The 17890-nt window shown below is 42.3% G+C and overlaps 1 protein-coding gene across 5 annotated transcripts in view; it reads left to right on the top strand.

Moving 5' to 3' along the window:
* zmym2 (zinc finger, MYM-type 2) overlaps positions 1-17890 on the top strand; it is a 237603-nt gene that overhangs the window by 103795 nt on the left and 115918 nt on the right. For all 5 annotated transcript variants that reach the window (XR_011935198.1, XM_072476815.1, XM_072476811.1 and 2 more), the window contains one exon: positions 7385-7535. Coding sequence is in view for 4 of the 5 variants with exons in the window: in XM_072476815.1 (XP_072332916.1) it covers positions 7385-7535 (151 nt within the window). In the remaining variant the exon portion in view is untranslated. The remainder of the gene's footprint in view (positions 1-7384; positions 7536-17890) is intronic.

Below are 17890 nucleotides of genomic sequence, written 5' to 3' on the forward strand. Positions count from 1 at the left end.
TATGTTCTATGTGCAGTTCGGAGTTTCTTATGATCATTTAATGGAGTGCACCCTGGGGTGTTCCTAAAATCTGGCGATACGCCCCCAATGTCTTTATTTGATCTTTCCGCTGTCCTTCATCATAGGCATACTGGGCCTGTAATTATCCTAAGATGTCTGTATTTGTTAATCATACCACTGGAGGGTCATTCTGTGTACCGTCTCCCTCTTCTCCCACCTCATTCTTCCCATTACTGTCTTCTCCCACTACTTGTACCACCTGACACACTTGTCCCTTTCCATCTTCCTCCCTACAATAGTATTTCTTTAACATTTTCATATGGCACAACCCGATCCTTTCTACCGTCTGGAGTACTGAATAAGAAAGTTTCCTCTCCTAACCACCTTATATGGCCCACTGAATTTCATCTTGGAAGGTTCACCCTGCAATGGCAACAATACTAATGCCTCATCCCGAACCTTCCATGTTGGTGGTCCTAGCTTGTTTGTCCACCCACTCTGGCTCCTGAAAACTTTAAATGCTCACAGGTTATCTGGCAGCTCCTGCGAATCTTCCCAGAAATGTGGACACTTAGTCCAACGTTGAGGAATTGTCCTCTGCTTTTTGAAACTTTTCCGTTACCAATTTTAATGGACCCCATAATTGATGGCCATAAAACAACTCAAATGGGCTTAACCCAGTAGATTTGTTCAGAGAATCTCTGGCGGCAAATAGTAAAACAAAATCCAGTCCTTTGATCCAATCTCTTGGATATTCATGGCAATAATAGGCCCTAATAATAGGTCTTGAGAGTCTAATGATTACCCTCCAAAGCTCCCTGAGTTTGTGGGTGATAGGCGGTCGATTTTAAATGTTTGATACCCAAACCACAAATCACAAATTATGTCCTGGCCTGGAACATTTTTGACGTGAAGTTAGAACCCTGGTCCATATGGGTAGACCGTAGCGCGTGAAAAACTGTGTCAATGTTTCCACTATTACGTTAGCTTCCGGAAATCGAACATTAATTTCCATGGCCATAAGAATGTACTGATGCCCTGCCTTCATTTTAGGCAGCGGTCCTACGCAATTTCTAATACCCGACTAAACGGCTCTTCAACACTGGTCTGGGTATTAATGGTGTGGGTTCAATCACATGCTGTGTTTTACCTTTTACCTGGTTGGTATGACAGGTTCTACAGAATTGCACTACATTCTTGTGCAGTCCTGGCCAGGAAAAATGTCTGTTGACTGAAGCCTGATTTTTCCGGATTCCCAGATGTACTGCCATGGGCATCTTATGCGGTATCTGCAGTACTACCCTACGATACTTTGGTGGTACCATTATCTGATGAACAACTGTCCATTCTTTGTCTGCAGGTCTATGACGATGTCTCCACTTCCTCATCAGAACTCTGTTCTTAATGTAGTACTCGAACCACCCCACCCCCCAAGCCTCAACTTCTCTGAGAGCTGACTGTGTCTATCTCTGGATCTGCTTTATGGGGCCGAATTAAAGAATCCTGCAAGGCTCACCTCCATCCTCAGTACCTTCTTTCCCTGATCTGAGGAGGAGATCTCTAAGCATTCCTAGCTACCCATTCTTTTCCTTTGACAACTGCCTTCCTACCCTTTTCAAAATTATGTGGATGATGGAACAAAGGTTTAAATTTATGGATTAGTTCATAATCGTCAGCCATATTTACTGCTTTTCTAGCAGTCTTCACTCTCTAAGTCCATATTATAGGTAGGGAATTTTTTAATTCCTCAAAGCGAAGGATCTCTCTCAGAGACTCATAGGTAGTTGCAGCTCCCAATGCTCATACCTATCGATCAAAATTGTTCTGCTTTACCCTTTCAAATTCGGCACACATCTGTCCCGACTGTCTCCTTAAATTTTGAAACTTTTGCTTGTATGCTTCGGGGAACCAATTCGTATGGACCCAGATTAGCCATTTTTACCTTGCCATAATTCTTTGACACCCGCTCTGACAGGGAAGCATAAACTTCATGTGCCTGCCCCGTCAATTTACTCTGCATGAGTAATGTCCACCTTTCCCTGGCCACTCTATTTGGGTTGCTATTTTGTCACAAGTCCTAAAAAAAGGTTTCTACCTACTTCTCTTTGAATTTTGGGAGGGCCTTAATTAATTCAAACATACCGCCATAAAGAATAAGCTCTCTAATTTCCAATGCCTTTATCTGGAACCCTCTCTCTTCTGCTTTTTCCTCTGCCTCTAATTCTAACCTAATTTCTATCTCCATTTCTTTTCCATTTCGCTTCATCTCCATTTCCTTTCGCTTCATCTCCACTTCTTTTCGCTTCATCTCCATTTCAATTTTTTTTTTCAAACTCTTTTATGCTCGAACTGCAACCAATTTCTGTCCAGCTCAATTTACTTACCAGCAAATGTCCTTGGTGTACTTTGTGGGCTCTCCTGTGTTTCTAGCATCTCTTTCAGATTTAATTGCTGATCAATCGCAACAGTTATCTCCACTATCGCACGGTGAGATGGTAATTAGCACTGCGGCCTCACAGCTCCAGGGTTCAATTCCGGCCTCGGGTGACTGGAGTTTGCATGTTCTCCCTGTGTCTGTGTGGGTTTACCCCGGGTGCTCCAGTTTCCTCCCATCGTCCAAAGATGTGCACGTTTGGTGGATTGGCCATGTTAAATTGCTCCTTACTGTCCCAAAAGGTTAGGTTGGGTTACGAGAATAGGGTGGAGGCGTGGGCTTAAGTAGGGTGCTCTTTCTAAAGGCAAAATGGGCCAAATGGCCTTCTGCACTGTAAATTGTATGATTCTATGATGCACCTTCCTAGCTCTAGCTGGTACCTTATTTCTAATTCCCCAGCCAATTCGACTAGCTTGTCTTTTCAAAGCTGTTTTAAATAAACCAGAGATAAGTTATCCATCTGAAGAAAGATTTTAGCTTCAGAGCCATCCTGTCATATTGCTACAAACCTGATTTCTTATTTTTTTTCAATTATACTGTAACCCAAACTTCGACATCTACTGTTCCCAAAAATCCCAGACCCAAGCCACCAAATTATGTTATGACACCATGTTCAAGTGCATGCTCCATTCCAGCCCCACTTGACCCGGAGTCACAATGCAAGTGAATGAACCAATAATTCTTCGAAAATACCTGAAAATGTTGGCCCTTGGTTGCCCAATAATTACAGACACCAGATTTATAAATGTAAATACCCTTTTTTTATTAATAACAAGAGCTGTAATAAAGTATGCAGCAAGTGAAACTGGTTAACTATTATCTAATTTCCTGCTTTAACCTTTCCCCACCGTCTATATGCACCCAGCCACAAGACAGGCAAACGTAGAGGGGAAGGAAGGGGTAGAGAATCCTAAGTAAAAGGGAAAAGGAGTCTTTGTTTAAGATCATTGTTTCCAGCACCGTCGTCTATTTCAGTCTGACATTTTACTGCAGCTGCATTCAGGCCTCTAGCTTCATAAATACAGCCCTCTCAGCCTTTCTGGAAAGAGAAAGGGGTCCTGCGCTTAGTTTGCAGCCAATAATCTTTTTCTTGTAGATTCATTCATGTTCTCTGCAGTTCCGGAAATACAGCGCTCTCAGCATTTCTGGAGAGAGATAGCTTCCTTGTCCCTGTGCTTCCAGGAGTCAAACTGAGCTACTTGGGACTCTGAAAATCATTCTACTGGGACAGGATCCTGTCATCACCTGCTACCAGGCTGAGTATGGCCTTTTGGGCCAATTTATTGGCCTCCAGCCAATCAATCAAACCGAGTCCCCCTCCATCTCTCTAGTGATGAATAGCCTGAAGCTTCTGTTCAAACTTCCAGAGGCTAGCCGAGTGTTCTCTCCTGTAACTTCTGAATTCCTTATTCTCAATGCTGCCTGACTTATAGATGCATGTCCATTAATCACCCATGGATCAAAAATGATAATGGCAAAATAAAAGAAAGGGGAATTAAGGGAATAAACAGGAAAGACCCTTAATGTTCCCATGTATTTCCTGCCCTTGTCCTTTTAGATGATGGTGGTCGTGGGTTTCAAAGGTGCTGTCAGAGGATCCTTGGTGAGTTCCTGCAGTGCATCTGGTAGATGAGCATGCTGCCACCACTGCTGGAGGGTGTGAATTGTTGTGGAAGGAGTGCCAATCAAACTGGCTACTTTGTCCTGGATGATGTTGAGTTTCTTGAGTGTAGTTGGAGCTGCACATCCAGGCAAGTGGAGAGTATTCCATTACACGTCTGACTTGTGCCTTGTAAATTGTGGACGGGCTTTGGAGAGTCAGGAAGTGAATTACTCACCACATGATTTTAAGCCCAGACTTGTCCTTGCAACCACAACATTAAAAGGCTGGCCCAGCCCAGTTTTTGGTCAATGGTAACATGCATAGTGGGGGATTCAGCAATGGTAATACCTTTGAATGTCAAGGATCGATGGTTAGATTCTCTCTTGTTGGATATGATCAATGCCTGGCACTTGTGTGGCGTGAATGTTACTTTCCACTTGTCGACCCAAACCTGGATGTTGTCCAGTCCTGCTGCATTTGGATGTGGACTGCTTCAGCATTTGAGGAGGCGTGAATGGATCTGAACATTGTGCAATCATCAACGAACATTCCCACTTGTAACCTTATGATGGAAGGGAGGCCATTGATGAAGCAACTGAAGAAGATTGGGCCTAGCACACTACCCTGCAGTGATGTCCTGCAGCTGAGATGACTAGCCTCCAAGAACCACAACCATCTTCCTTTTTGCTAGGTATGACTCCCCAGCAGAGCGAGTTTGCTCACTGATTTCTATTGACTCCATTTTGGGTCCTTCATGACACACCAAATGCTGCCTTGATGGCAAAGGCAGTCACTCTCACCTCACCCTCACCTCTGGAGTTCATCTAATTTGCCCTTATTTGAACCAGGGTCAGGAGCTGAGTGCCCCTGACAGAACCAAAACTGAGCATCAGTGTGAAGCTGAGCATGTGCCGCTTAAGCACCCTTTCCATCACTATACTGATGATTGAGAGTAGACTGATGGGGCAGTAATTGACTGCGTTGAATTTGTGTTGCATTTTGTGTCCAGGACATATCTAGGAAATGTTTCACGTTGCTGAGTGAATATCAGTGTTGTAGTTGTGCTGGAACAGCGTGGCTAGGGACACGGCAAGTTCTGAAGCATAAGACTTGAGGGCTATTGCCGGGATATTGTCAGGGCCCTTAGCCTTTGCAGCATCCAGTTCCTTCAGCTGTTCCTTGATTTATGTGGAGCGAATCAAATTGGCTGATGACTGGCATTTGCGATGCTGGCGACCTCCGCAGAATGCCAAGATGGATTATCCACTTGGCACATCCGGCTGAAGATTGTTGCGAATGCTTCAAACTTATTTTTTGTAGTCATTTGTGAGGCTGGGTTCCTCTATCATTGAGGTTGGAGCTACTTATGGAGTCTCCTCCTGTAGGGTGTTGCTTAATTGTCCACCACCATTCATGATTGACATGGCAGGACTGCAGAACCTGTGTCTGATCCAATAGTTGTGGAATTGCTTAGCTCTGTCTATTACTTGCTGTTTAGCATTCAGATAACCCTGTGTTGTAGCTCCAGTGGGTTGAGACTTCATTTTTAAGGTGTGCCTGATGCTTCTGGCATACCCTCCTGCACTCTTCATTAAACCAGGGTTGATCCCTGGCTTGATGGTAATGATAAAAATTTCAACAATTTCTTGGAATTTGTATGTATGGTTGTATTATGTATGCTTCAGGCTATGTCCTCATTTCACCCCCCTCCAAAAACTTGGCCATTGAAGTGACAGACCCTCACATTCAGCTAAGGAACTTCATTTGGAGATGGTTATAAACACATCTTTTTCCTTTGCCAATTTGATTATCTTGGCAGTGTTGTTTATGTTCCTGCCCCCTCCAAAGGATGCCAGCAGTCCTCCAATACTTTCCCCAGGAGACTGTTCATTATGCTAGATCCCAGGCACTGACTTACACAATGGATAGCACTTTTGCTTCACAGCGCCAGGGTTCCCGAGTTCGGTTCCCGGCTTGGGAAGGAGGAGTGAGGAGTCTGCACTTTCTCCCCGTGTCTGTATGGGTTTCCTCCCACATGTCCCGAAAGACATGCTTGTTAGGTGAATTGGACATTCTGAATTCTCCCTCAGTGTACCTGAACAGGCGCCGGAGCGTGGCGACGAGGAGATTTTCACAGTAACTTCATTGCAATGTTAATTTAAGCCTACTTGTGACAATAATAAAGATGATTATTATTGGCGTCACGCTGAACATACCTACTATTCATAAGCATCAAATTTACTTAATATAGATTCTTGGGTAATGATGGAAAAATGACATCATGTTATTTCCCTGCCCTCTTTTACCCCCGCTTCACAATTTCTTACTCGCCTCTAATTTTTATGAGCTTTACATTGCTGTAAAGTAGAACCAAGAATGGTTTGTATTCCAGGAAATGTTACTTTCACAAGTTTCACAAGTATTAAAGCTAATCTTGGACAGAAACGTTATAGTCCTTCATTCAGCATCAAGTATGGGAATCCCTCAGTTGTGTCCTCTCTAAAATATTCCGCACATGAGATAACAGCGCTGCTTGCTAGATGTGGCTTTCTCACTACTGCCCTTATTGAGTCAAGTTGGCTTATTCACAGATTTATTTTTTTTAAAGTGTATCCAATTATTTTTTGCCAAGTAAGAGACAATTTAGTGTGGCCCAATCCACCTAACCTGCACATCTTTGGGTTGCGGGGGTAAAACCCCCGCAGACACGAAGAATGTGTAAACAGACAGTGACCTGGGGCCGGGATCACACCCGGTTCCTCAGCGGCGTAGGCAGCAGTGCTAACCACTGCACCACCATACCACCTGTTATTCACAGATTTAAGGATTACATTATTGCTCTTCCTGATCTGTGTGGTTCAGTAGCACACCTTCATTGAGTCATCAAAATCTTTTTTGAGGACTTTTATGTTTATTTACATTTATGAGTTGAACACGGTCAGCTGTTGGGGGTGATGGTGGAGTTTGGTGGGGGGTTATTTCTTGAGTCTTGTGTATCGGTTGAAGTGTGAGGGGGATTATTTTGTTATCTTTCCTATTTTGTGTTCTCTGATTTATGTATAAAATGTTAAAAACCTAATAAAAATATTTTCAAAACCTTATTTGAGCTATATTTTCATTCCTGACATAGCAAATTGCCACTTGCACGCTGAATTAATGTTACTCATTTGGTTGCTTCATGGCTATCCTAAAGTATATCTTTGCAGTTTTTTAATGCCATTATGTAATTTTGGTCAGTAAATGCTGGAGGTGGAGTTTCAATGCTAAACTTTAAAAAAAATACATGTTTACTAGATTTGCAGACTTTACTTTGCCTCTTCAACTTGATATTTTTACCTTGCCTTTAGAGATGCAGCAAAATAATTCCCTGCACAGCATGTAGGACTCCATGTAGAAGCTTTGACATGACTCAGCGTGTAGAAGCTGGTGGGAATATTGAAGCATACTGTTCAGTTGCTTGCATGTCCGTTCACAAAACAAGATGCCCAAAGCCAACAGGTAAAGCCACAACTTTGTGTCAGTTTTGTTTTACATATTCATGCTGGATAAGTTGTGTTAGTTTATTTCTGTAATTTCTATCAGTCAAATATTTTATTAATGTACTCTTATTATTTCACAATAGGCATGTACAATATTAGGATTTATTTAATAAGCTTTGCATTTAAAATGCAAATTCTGATGTAAAATTATTTTGTATGGGTAATGTGGAGGAAATAAGATGTAGTCCGATTAATTGGAGCGTTGTACTCATCTGAACTGCTTCTGAATTCTAAGTAACTAGAAGGAGGTCTTGCACTTATGGGTGTTCTTTATTCTTTGCCTGTTTTTAACTGTAGTTACTATTAGAAGTGATTTACAATGGGATATGTAGTGTGCAAAATTTATTTGCAATAACCAAGATAATTATATTTCTAATGTCATATCACAGAAATGTTACAGTGCAGAAGGAGGCCATTCAGCCCACTATGTCAGCAACAGCTCTCCAAATAAGCAATTCACTTAAAGCCATTCTCCCGCCTTCTTGTAACCCTGTACATTCTTTTTGTCAAATTCAAGTTTCAATGCTTCAATTGAAACTGCCTCCACCAGACTGAGGCAGTACTTTCCAAGCCTTAGCCACTTAATGCAGTGAAAAAAGTTATTCCTCGTGTTGCTTTTGCTTCTTTTGCCAGTTACTATAAACCTGCACCCCCTCATTCGCAATCCTTTCACAATTGAGAACAGTTTTTCCCCTATCCTGTCCATACCCTTGGTGATTTTGAATATCTCTATCAAATTTCCTCTTGACTTTTCTCCAAGGAAATTCATCTCCTCTTCTCCAGTCTTCATAATATAGCTCCTCATATCAGGAATCTTTTCTGCGCTCTCTCCAATGTCGTCACATCCTACCGAAATTCAGCATCCAGAACTGGGTACAGTACTACATCTGAGGCCAAACTGGTATCCTGTACAAGTTCAACATAACCTCCTTGTTATTGTACCCAATGCCCCTATTGATAAAACAATATGTTTTTTGTCTTTTCTACATGTTCTACTAATGGTATTACTGATGCTGATGTTATGGTGTTAGTGGTATGGCGCTGCCCTTCAATCTTCAATAACTTATGCACATATACACCCAGGTCCCTCAGCTCCTGTACCCTCTTTCGAATTATAACCTTTATTTTAAATCTTGTCTCCATGTTCTTTCTACCAAAATGAATCGCTTCACGTTTCTCCAGATTGAATTTCATCTGCCATCTGTCCATACATTCCACCAACTTGTTTCTGCCCTTTTTGAAGTTCTACACTTGTGATGAATGTAGGAATTTCAGATGCAGTATATATATTTGGTGAAGTAAGGGTTAAAAATCTGGGTTAGTGTCTGTGCCTGCTGCAGTCACGTTTTTAAAATAAATCCTAGTTTGAAACATTTGGAACCAGGGGTGCAATTAAAGCATCATAAAAAGCTTGGGCTAATGGAATTTTATTTTGATTAAGGGGATTCCCTGTGGAGTTAATTAGATTTTAGCTGGGTATGGTGATGTCATTGTTGGATGGAGTGGAGCTAAGGCATCAGGCAATTTGAGAAAGCAGTTCAGTTCTGATCTGAATGGAGCTGTATCCAGAAGTCAGTTTTGCTCTCTCTGCAGTTCAGTTAAAAGAGATTAGCAGTCTTTAAAGCAGACTTGTCTGCGAATAAGGGGGAGCTGAAACAAGCTGAAAAAGAACTTCTGAAAAAATACAGCCAAAGGTTCTGAATGGGTCTGACAGGAGTAAGATTGTTTCTTTAAAGCAGTGTCAAGAGATCTCTCTTTCTCAAAGAATATCTCTGTAAAGCAAATATTCTTATGTGCCATTGGTAGTATTAAGGCACCCTGGGCTAGTACGTATTCAATTCCAGCCCCACTCCACCCGGAGACGTAATACAATTGAATTAACCAATAATTCTTAGAAAAATACCCAAAGTCTTTGTCCCTTGGCAGCCCAATAATTACAGTCACTAGGTTTGTGAATGTAAATTAAATTACTTTTTATTAATGAAATATGCAGCAAATACAACTGGTTAACTATTATCTAACTCCCCGATTGAACTTGCCCCCCAACCATAAACACACACGAGACAGACAAACAGAGAGAGGAAGGAGGGGTTAAAAAAAAGGAAAAAGAGTCTTTGTTTCATATGGTAGTTCTTCAGCAACTTACTGCTCTTCAAACTTTGCTTTCATATGGAGGTTTTTAACTGTAGATTCATTCAAGCCTTGGTAGTTTCAGAACTACAGCACTTGCAGCCTTTCTGGGGAGAGAGCGCGAGTCTTGGTCTGAATCTTAGTTTGCAGCCTGTAATGGTTTTCCTGTAGATTCATTCATTCAGGTTTTCTACAGTTTCAGGAATACAGCACTCACCAACTTTCTGGAAAAAACATGGAGGGAAGAGAGGCAGAGAGACCTTGGCCCTGTGCTTCCAGGAATCGATATGAGCTCCTTGGGTCTCTGAAAATCATTCCACTCAGGCAGGAACCAATCACCGCCTGTTACTGGGCAGAATATGGTCTTTTGGCCAATTCATTCGCCACCAACCAATCAATCAAACTGAGTCCCACCCCATCTCTCTGATGCCGAGAAGTCTGAAGCTGCTGATCAAACTAGCAGTGTGTTCTCTCGTGTAACCTCTGAATTTCTCATTCTCTCTGCTGCTTGGCTTAAGATGCATGTCCATTAATCACCCATGAACCAAAAATAAAAGAAAGGGGAAAGAAGAGAATAAATAGAAAGGACCCTTGCATACCTCCCTCCCTAAAAGAATGAAATTGTCAGGGCATGGCCGTCCATAATGAGGCATGCAACATATCCAACCAATCCACCCCCATTATGTAAGTTCCCTTCCCATTTATTGGTAACTAGTCAGCCCTTAAACCTGTGAGAAAGCATCCGCAATAACTTCATCCTTTCCGGATATGTGTACAATTCTAACATTGAACTGTTTTAATAATAAACTCCAATGGAAAAATCTTTGTTATAAACTTTCCTATAACTGCAGGTGTATTATGGCCTGTATAAACTAAGCTTTATTTACTGTCATATCGGACATATACTTCAAAATGCTGAAGGACGAGGAGCATTGCCCCGATCCCCAGGTGACTGGCATCTGTGGCCGCTTTAAATGGTCTGAAAAGTCAGGGGCAGCTAGCACTGGTTCGCTCACTAGCATGGTCTTCAATCTCTCGAACACTACTTGGCATTGTGTGGACCACAGTATTTTGGCTTTTGCCCACAACATGTCCAACATGCACTGTATTTGAGTCTCTAACTTGAGCCAGTCTCCAGTCAAGATGGATGTGGCTTTATTATTCGTTAACGGCGTGCCTCCTGCTTTTTCCCTACAACTCTGTCTATGCTCTTTCAGTATCTTTATTCTATCTTCTCCTTCTGTTGATCGGTTTTCATCGTTCATTTTGAAACTCCCTCTGATCTCTTCAAATATTGCCTTGTTTTCACTGTCATCTTCAAAGGCAAAGTGCTTCCCTTTGTCAGGTTTCTGACTGTCCAAGTTAGGGAGGACCCCTTGAATGGGTTTCTTCTGCATTTCTGTCTCCTTCTGTCTCTCGGGTAATGCAGCCAGTCTTTTCCGATTGCCTAATTAACTACAAGCAGTATTATAGTAATTTTTATTGTCACACGTAGGCTTACACTAATACTGCAATGAAGTTACTGTGAAAAGCCCCTTGTCACCACATTCCAGCGCATGTTCGGGTACATAGAGGGAGAATTCAGAATATCCAATTCACCTAACAGCACGTCTTTAGGGACTTGTGGGAGGGAACCAGAGCACCTGGAGCAAACCCACGCAGACACTGGGAGAACATGCAGATTCCACACAGACAGTGACCCAAGCTGGGAATTGAACCTGGGATCCTGGAGCTGTGAAGCGACAGTGTTACCCACTGTGCTGCACATGGTCAATGCTGAGGAAAATATTTGGTTCATTTTTAATCAGCAAACACGCTTCAACCCTCCAGCTTTATATTCTCTCTTCCTTCACCATGATTATATTCAGCGGCAAGTAAAGCTATGGGTTCAATCTTCGCAGAGTTGGTTGGCTTTATATGCACTATTCTTTGTTTTACAGCTTTTACCTCTTCATCAATGTCTTCTTAGTCACAGCCCTTATCTTCATTGAGTAACACACTGAAACAATTTGTGCTTTCCAGATCTCAACTGTTTTTCTTTACTTTCAGAATCTGAGGAAGGCACATTATTGGCTCAAAGAAGTTTCTATTTTTTTTAATGGGTGTGGTGGAAGAATCACTGCTCGGTTCTCCATCCACCTTCCTCTTAATTTTTAAAATTATTTCACCGCCGTTGCTATTTGCTTCCTTTACCATAAACAGCCTCTGTGGATCTTTAAAAGACTGGGTTGATCAGTTGTTTGCTTGGTGTCACTTCGCAATCCTTGCTGCCGTCATCCAGAATAACTGATGCCATGCTATCAGGTATATTACCTTCAAAACAGGCATGCTCTGGGAAATATTTGCACCTGAAGTGAATGGCAACATGTTTACTGCAATAGGCGGTAACAAATCACTTTTAGGAAAGTCCAAGTCACTTTCTTCCGATTTGCTGTTTTCTTTCTTGGCTTTGGAACAATTACTTGCCATTTGTTCAAGATCAGTTACTGACCAGTCTATTTGGTGCCAGTTGTTTATCATTACTTCATAATCAGAACTGAAATCGGATTCAGAACTCTTGTCAGAATCTTCATCATTGTTATTACCAGTAGATTGGGACGACTCTTGGGGTCACCTTCGATCTTGAAATTCTCAGAAGCTGGTTGTTTTTATAAAAAAAAAAAAAAAAAAAAATTTTATTAAAGGTTGTCATAAAATATCAATAACAAAATGAGAAAGAAAAAAGAACCCAACAGGGTTAAGTACAAAACACAATCTAAAAAAGCAACCCCCCCCCCCCCCCCCCCCCCTGTACCTAAATAATAAATTAACATTAACACCCCGACTTAAGACAACAGGTGTATACACCCCTGTTGATTCCACGCTTGGGGGCCTCGTATCTTTCCACTGAAGGAGAATCCTTTGCCGGGCTACCAGGGACGCAACGGCCAGAATTCCGGCCTCTTTCGTCTCCTGCACTCCCGGCTTCTCTGCCACCCCAAATATTGCGAGCCCCCAGCCCGGTTTGACCCTGGATCCTACCACCCTCGACACCGTCCTCGCTACGCCCTTCCAAAATTCCTCCAGCGCTGGGCAAGCCAAGAACATATGGGTGTGATTTGCTGGGCTCCCTGGGCACCTAACACACCTGTCCTCACCCCCAAAGAACCTGCTCATCCTTGTCCCGGTCATGTGTGCCCTGTGCAGCACCTTAAACTGTATGAGGCTGAGCCTCGCGCATGAAGAGGAAGAGTTCACCCTCCCTAGGGCATCTGCCCACGTCCCCTCTTCGATCTCCTCTCCCAACTCCTCCCCCCACTTACCTTTCAACTCCACCACCGAGGCCTCCTCCTCCTCCTGCATCACCTGGTAAGTTTCCGAGATCTTCCCCACTCCCACCCAGAAGCTGGTTCTCTACTAGATTTTATCTTTGACAAATTTCTGTGAGGAATCACTCTCGCAGAAATATGTTCATCCATATTAACAGAATCAGATTCGCTACCAGTGTCACTTGATAGGTGATCAATGTCTTTCAATATTTCTTTGAGCATTAAAGGACTCAATGAGTTTTCCTAATTTGCACATGCCCAAACGTTATCTCGTGTGCTATCGGCAGTGTTTCCCTCATATTCTCTGTAATCATGGGTGAAGCTACACCTTCACTCCTGCCAAATCATTCCCCAAAAGTAAGTCTACACTGTCCTCTGGGAATTTCTTAACTACCCTGACAACTACTGGACTTGGTGCTAAATTACATTCCAATTGTACTTATAATAATCGCTTATTGTCACAAGTAGGCTTCAATTAAGTTACTGTGAAAAGCCCCTAGTTGCCACATTCCGGCACCTGTTGGGGAGGCCGGTACTGGAATTGAACCCGAGCTGCTGGCCTTGTTCTGCATTTCAAGCAGTTGTTTAGCCCACTGTGCTAAACCAGCCCACTTTATACAATTGAATTGGGATGTAATCTCCACCTATCCCATCCATTAATACCTTAGCTTTAATTCAACTCTGGAGGGAAAACCAAGTCCTTCCTCAGTAAGAGAGTTGAATAAACCCTGTGTCCTTTTAAGATATTTATGGGTTTGGCCAAATCAGTTGAAAAAAATGGGGTGATCTTTCCCTTGGACAAAATCCTGCACATCTCTCACCTACTGTAAATTCAATGATAATCTATGATTAATCTAGGACAAAGGTTCGGCACAACATCGTGGGCCGAAGGGCCTGTTCTGTGCTGTATTTTCTATGTTCTATGTACCTCATTCCTCACACCTCCTACAGTCTTTACCACTAGTCTTCTAAGTCCACTTAAAGTTACAGTCTGCCCTGTAGTATTCTCCACTTGTGTTCCCTTTTCGGAATCCTCTGTATGACCTCCCATCAATCCCATGGACATTCCTTGCAACTTCAAACATGCTGAATGAACATGTCCCACCTAGACTTTCGAGTCTCACCTCCACCCTCGGTACCTTCCTTCCTGGCCAGATGAGGAGAACTTGGAACATTTCCAACTATCCGTTCTTTACCTTGACTACCTGCCTTCCTTTCACTCTCCTACTTCCTACCCTTTTCAAAATTATGTGGGTGATGGAACAATGGTTTAATTTTATGGATTAGCTTATAATCGTCAGCCATAATTGCTGCTTGTCTCGCAGTGTTTCACCCTCTGCCTTCAACATGGGTTCTTATCATAGAAGGTAGGGAATTCTTAAATTGGGAGCTGCAGCTCCCAATGCTCATAACCATCTATTAAAATTGTTCTGCTTAACCCTTTCAAATTCAGCATACCTCTGTCCCGACTATCTCCTTTAATTCCAAAACTTTTGCCGATAAACTTTGGCAGGCGGCACGGTAGCACATTGAAGCACTGTTGCTTCACAGCGCCAGGGTTCAATTTCCGGCTTGGGTCACTGTCTGTGCGGAGTCTTCACATTCTCCACGTGTCTGCGAGGGGTTTCCTCTGGGTGCTCCAGAAAGACGTGCTTGTTAGGTTAGGTGAATTAGACAATCGGAATTCTCCCTCCGTGTACCCAGACAGGTGCTGTAGTGTGGCGACTAGGGGATTTTCACAGTAACTTCATTGCAGTGTAAGCCTACTTGTAGCAATAATAAAGATTATTATTAACCTAGAATAGCCTTTTTTACCTTGTCATAATTCTTAGACACCTGTTCTGACTGGAAAGCATACTCTTCCTCTGCCCGCCCCGTCTATTTACTCTGCATGGGTAATGTCCACTTTTCTCTGGCCACTACATTTGGTTGCTATTTTCTCAAAAGCCCTAAAAAAGGTTTCCACCTGTCTCTCTTTGAATTTTGGGAGGGTCTGAAAACATATCACCACTTCTGTTTTAAGATTAAGCTCCCCTCTAATTTCTAATGCCTTAAGCTGGAGGTCTCTCTCTTTTGATTTTTCCTCTCTCTCTCTCTCTCTTTTGCTTTTTTCTCTCTCTCGCTCTCTTTTGCTTTTTCCTCTCTCTCTCTCTTTGCTTTTTCATCTCTCTCTAATTCCATTCTCTTCATTTCTATTTCCTTATCTCTTCGCTTTATCTCCCTGTCATGCTCGAACTGCAACTGCATTCTCTCCAGCTCAATTTCTCTACCAGAAAATATCCTTGATGCTACACTACCTAGTGGGCTCTGCTATTTCTAGCATCTCTTTCAAATTTAAATCCTGAGCGATTGTATCAGTTATTTTCCTAGCTCTAGCTGGTACCTCTATTTATAATTGCCCTGCCAATTAGACTAGCTTGTCTTTTCAAAACTCTTTTCAGTCAACCAGACACCAATCATCCACCTGAAGAAAACTCTTAGCAGCTTCCAGAGCCATCCTGTTATATTATTACAAACTTGGTGTCTCTTTTCAATTCATACTGTAACCCAAACTTCACTGTCAACCGTTCCAAAGATTCCGGACCCGACCCCCCCCAAATTAATTTACGATACCCTGGGCCAATGCACGGTAAATTCCAGCCCCGTTTGACCGGGAGTCGCAACACAATTGTATTAACCAATGATTCTTGGAAAAATACCCAAAGCCTTTGGCCTTCGGCTACCCAATAATTAGTCACCAGGTTTGTAAATGTAAACACAATTACTTTTTATTAAGAACAAGAACTGTAATGAAATGTGCAGCAAATACAATTGGTTGACAATAATCTCTAATTCCAAATTCCCTGCTTTAATCTGCACCCCCCCCCCCCCCCCCCCCCCCCCCCCGCAAGATGGACAAATATAGAGGGAAGGAAGTGGGTTTTAAAAAAACATAAATAAAAGAGACCTTGTTCTTTAGCACCTTACTCTTCAAACTGCTTTCAGTTCACGGCTTTTACTGTAGGTTCATTCAAGCCTCGATAGTTTCAGAAATACAACACTCACAGCCTTTTTGAAGAGGGAGAGAGAGTCCTGGTCTTGGTTTGCAGCCTGTAATGGTTTTCCTGTAGATTCATTCATTCAGGTTCTCTGCAGTTTCAGGAATACAGCGCGCACCGCCTTTCTGAAGAAAACACGAAGGAGAGAGAGAGAGACCTTGGCCCTGTGCTTCCAGGAACTGAGCTCCTTGGGTCTCTGAAAATCATTCCACTCAGGCAGCATCCAATCACCACCTGTTACGGGGGAGAATACGGCCCTTTGGCCAATTCAGTGGCCACCTGCCAATCAATCACACCGAATCCCACTCTCTCACTGGTGCCGAAAAGCCTGAAGCTCCTGTTCGAGTCTAGTAGAGTGTTCTCTCCTGTAACTTCTGCATTCCTCATTCTCTCTGTTGCTTGACTTAAAGATACATGTCCATTAATCACCCATGGATCAAAAATGATAACGGCAAAATTTTAAAAAGGGAAATAAGGGAATAAACAGGAAGTACCCTTTGAGTAAAGTAGATTGAGAGCGGAAATGGGTTTTTTTTCTTGTTGTTTAAATGGGAATAAAGATAGAAGTTAAGGGTATTGTATTCACTGTTTTGAGTAGTATTGTTTAAGCTATTTTCTGGTGTGATGTTAAAGATTTTAATACTGTGTTAGTAATAAAGTTTGTTTTAATGTACCATATCCCACGTATTTGTGCAATCACTACTGGGGCAAAGCATCCTCTCCTCACAGTCTTATAAAATTAAAACAAAATATTGGGGTTTCTGTCCAGCATCATAGCCACTGTTAGGGTCTGGTCTGGGATCACAATACACTATCTTCCTCACAGTTCATAATGCTTCCAAGTTTTGTAGCATCAACAAACTTTGAAATTATTCCCTGTACACCAAGGTCGAGGTCATTAATGTATATCAAGAAAGGTAAGCGTCCCAACACACCCTGGGGAACTCCACTACAAACCGTAAATAAAATACTACATGTGCTGGAGATCTGAAATCAAAACGGGAGTGCTGGAAAATTGCACCAGGTCTGGCAGTATCTGTGGAACAAGAAACAGATAACCATTTGAATCCAATTTAATTATTCTTCGGAACTGAAAAGGTAGAAATGTGATGAGCTTTATGCTGTTGAAAAAGGGGGTGGGCAGGTGGAACAAAAGTATAGGGTACAGATTAGTTACGGGCAGAGGGTGAAACAAAAGGCAACGGTTATCGTAGCAATAAGAAAGAGAAGCATTGGTCCAGAGTAGGTGTTAATATCAGTAGAAGGTTCGGCTCAATCTGAGACTGAGCTGACCTTTATTCTACTATTGACACCTACTTTGGACCTACAGCGAATACCACTCCCTTTGGTTTTAGTTCCATGGTATCTTTGGTATTTAATCCATGCTACCTTTCTTAAATCTCCCCCCGCCTTCAAATTCATCCCTGATCTTTCCTTTTGTTCCATCTGACCCTCTCCCTTTGACTACAGCATAAAGCTCACCACATTTATACCTTTACTGCAGTCCTGACAAATTGGACTCGAAACGTCAATTCTGTTTCTCTCACCACAGATGTTGAGTTTTTCTAGCATTTGTCTTTATACCACTACAAACCTTCTATCATCCCAAATACATCCATTAACCACTACTATATAACCAAAGCAATAACCTTGCTCACCAGTCTGTTGTATGATGCTATATCAAAACCTTTTGGAAATTCATGTACACCACATCAGCTGCATTGCCCTCATCAGCCCCCTCTCTTACCTGTTCAAAGATTCCCAGTAGATTGGTTAACCTGGATTTTACCTAAAGAAATCCATGCTGGCCTTCTTTAACGAACGCACATTTGTCCATG

This window comes from Scyliorhinus torazame, chromosome 15 (assembly GCF_047496885.1).
Source record: "Scyliorhinus torazame isolate Kashiwa2021f chromosome 15, sScyTor2.1, whole genome shotgun sequence".
Classification (NCBI taxonomy): domain Eukaryota; kingdom Metazoa; phylum Chordata; class Chondrichthyes; order Carcharhiniformes; family Scyliorhinidae; genus Scyliorhinus; species Scyliorhinus torazame.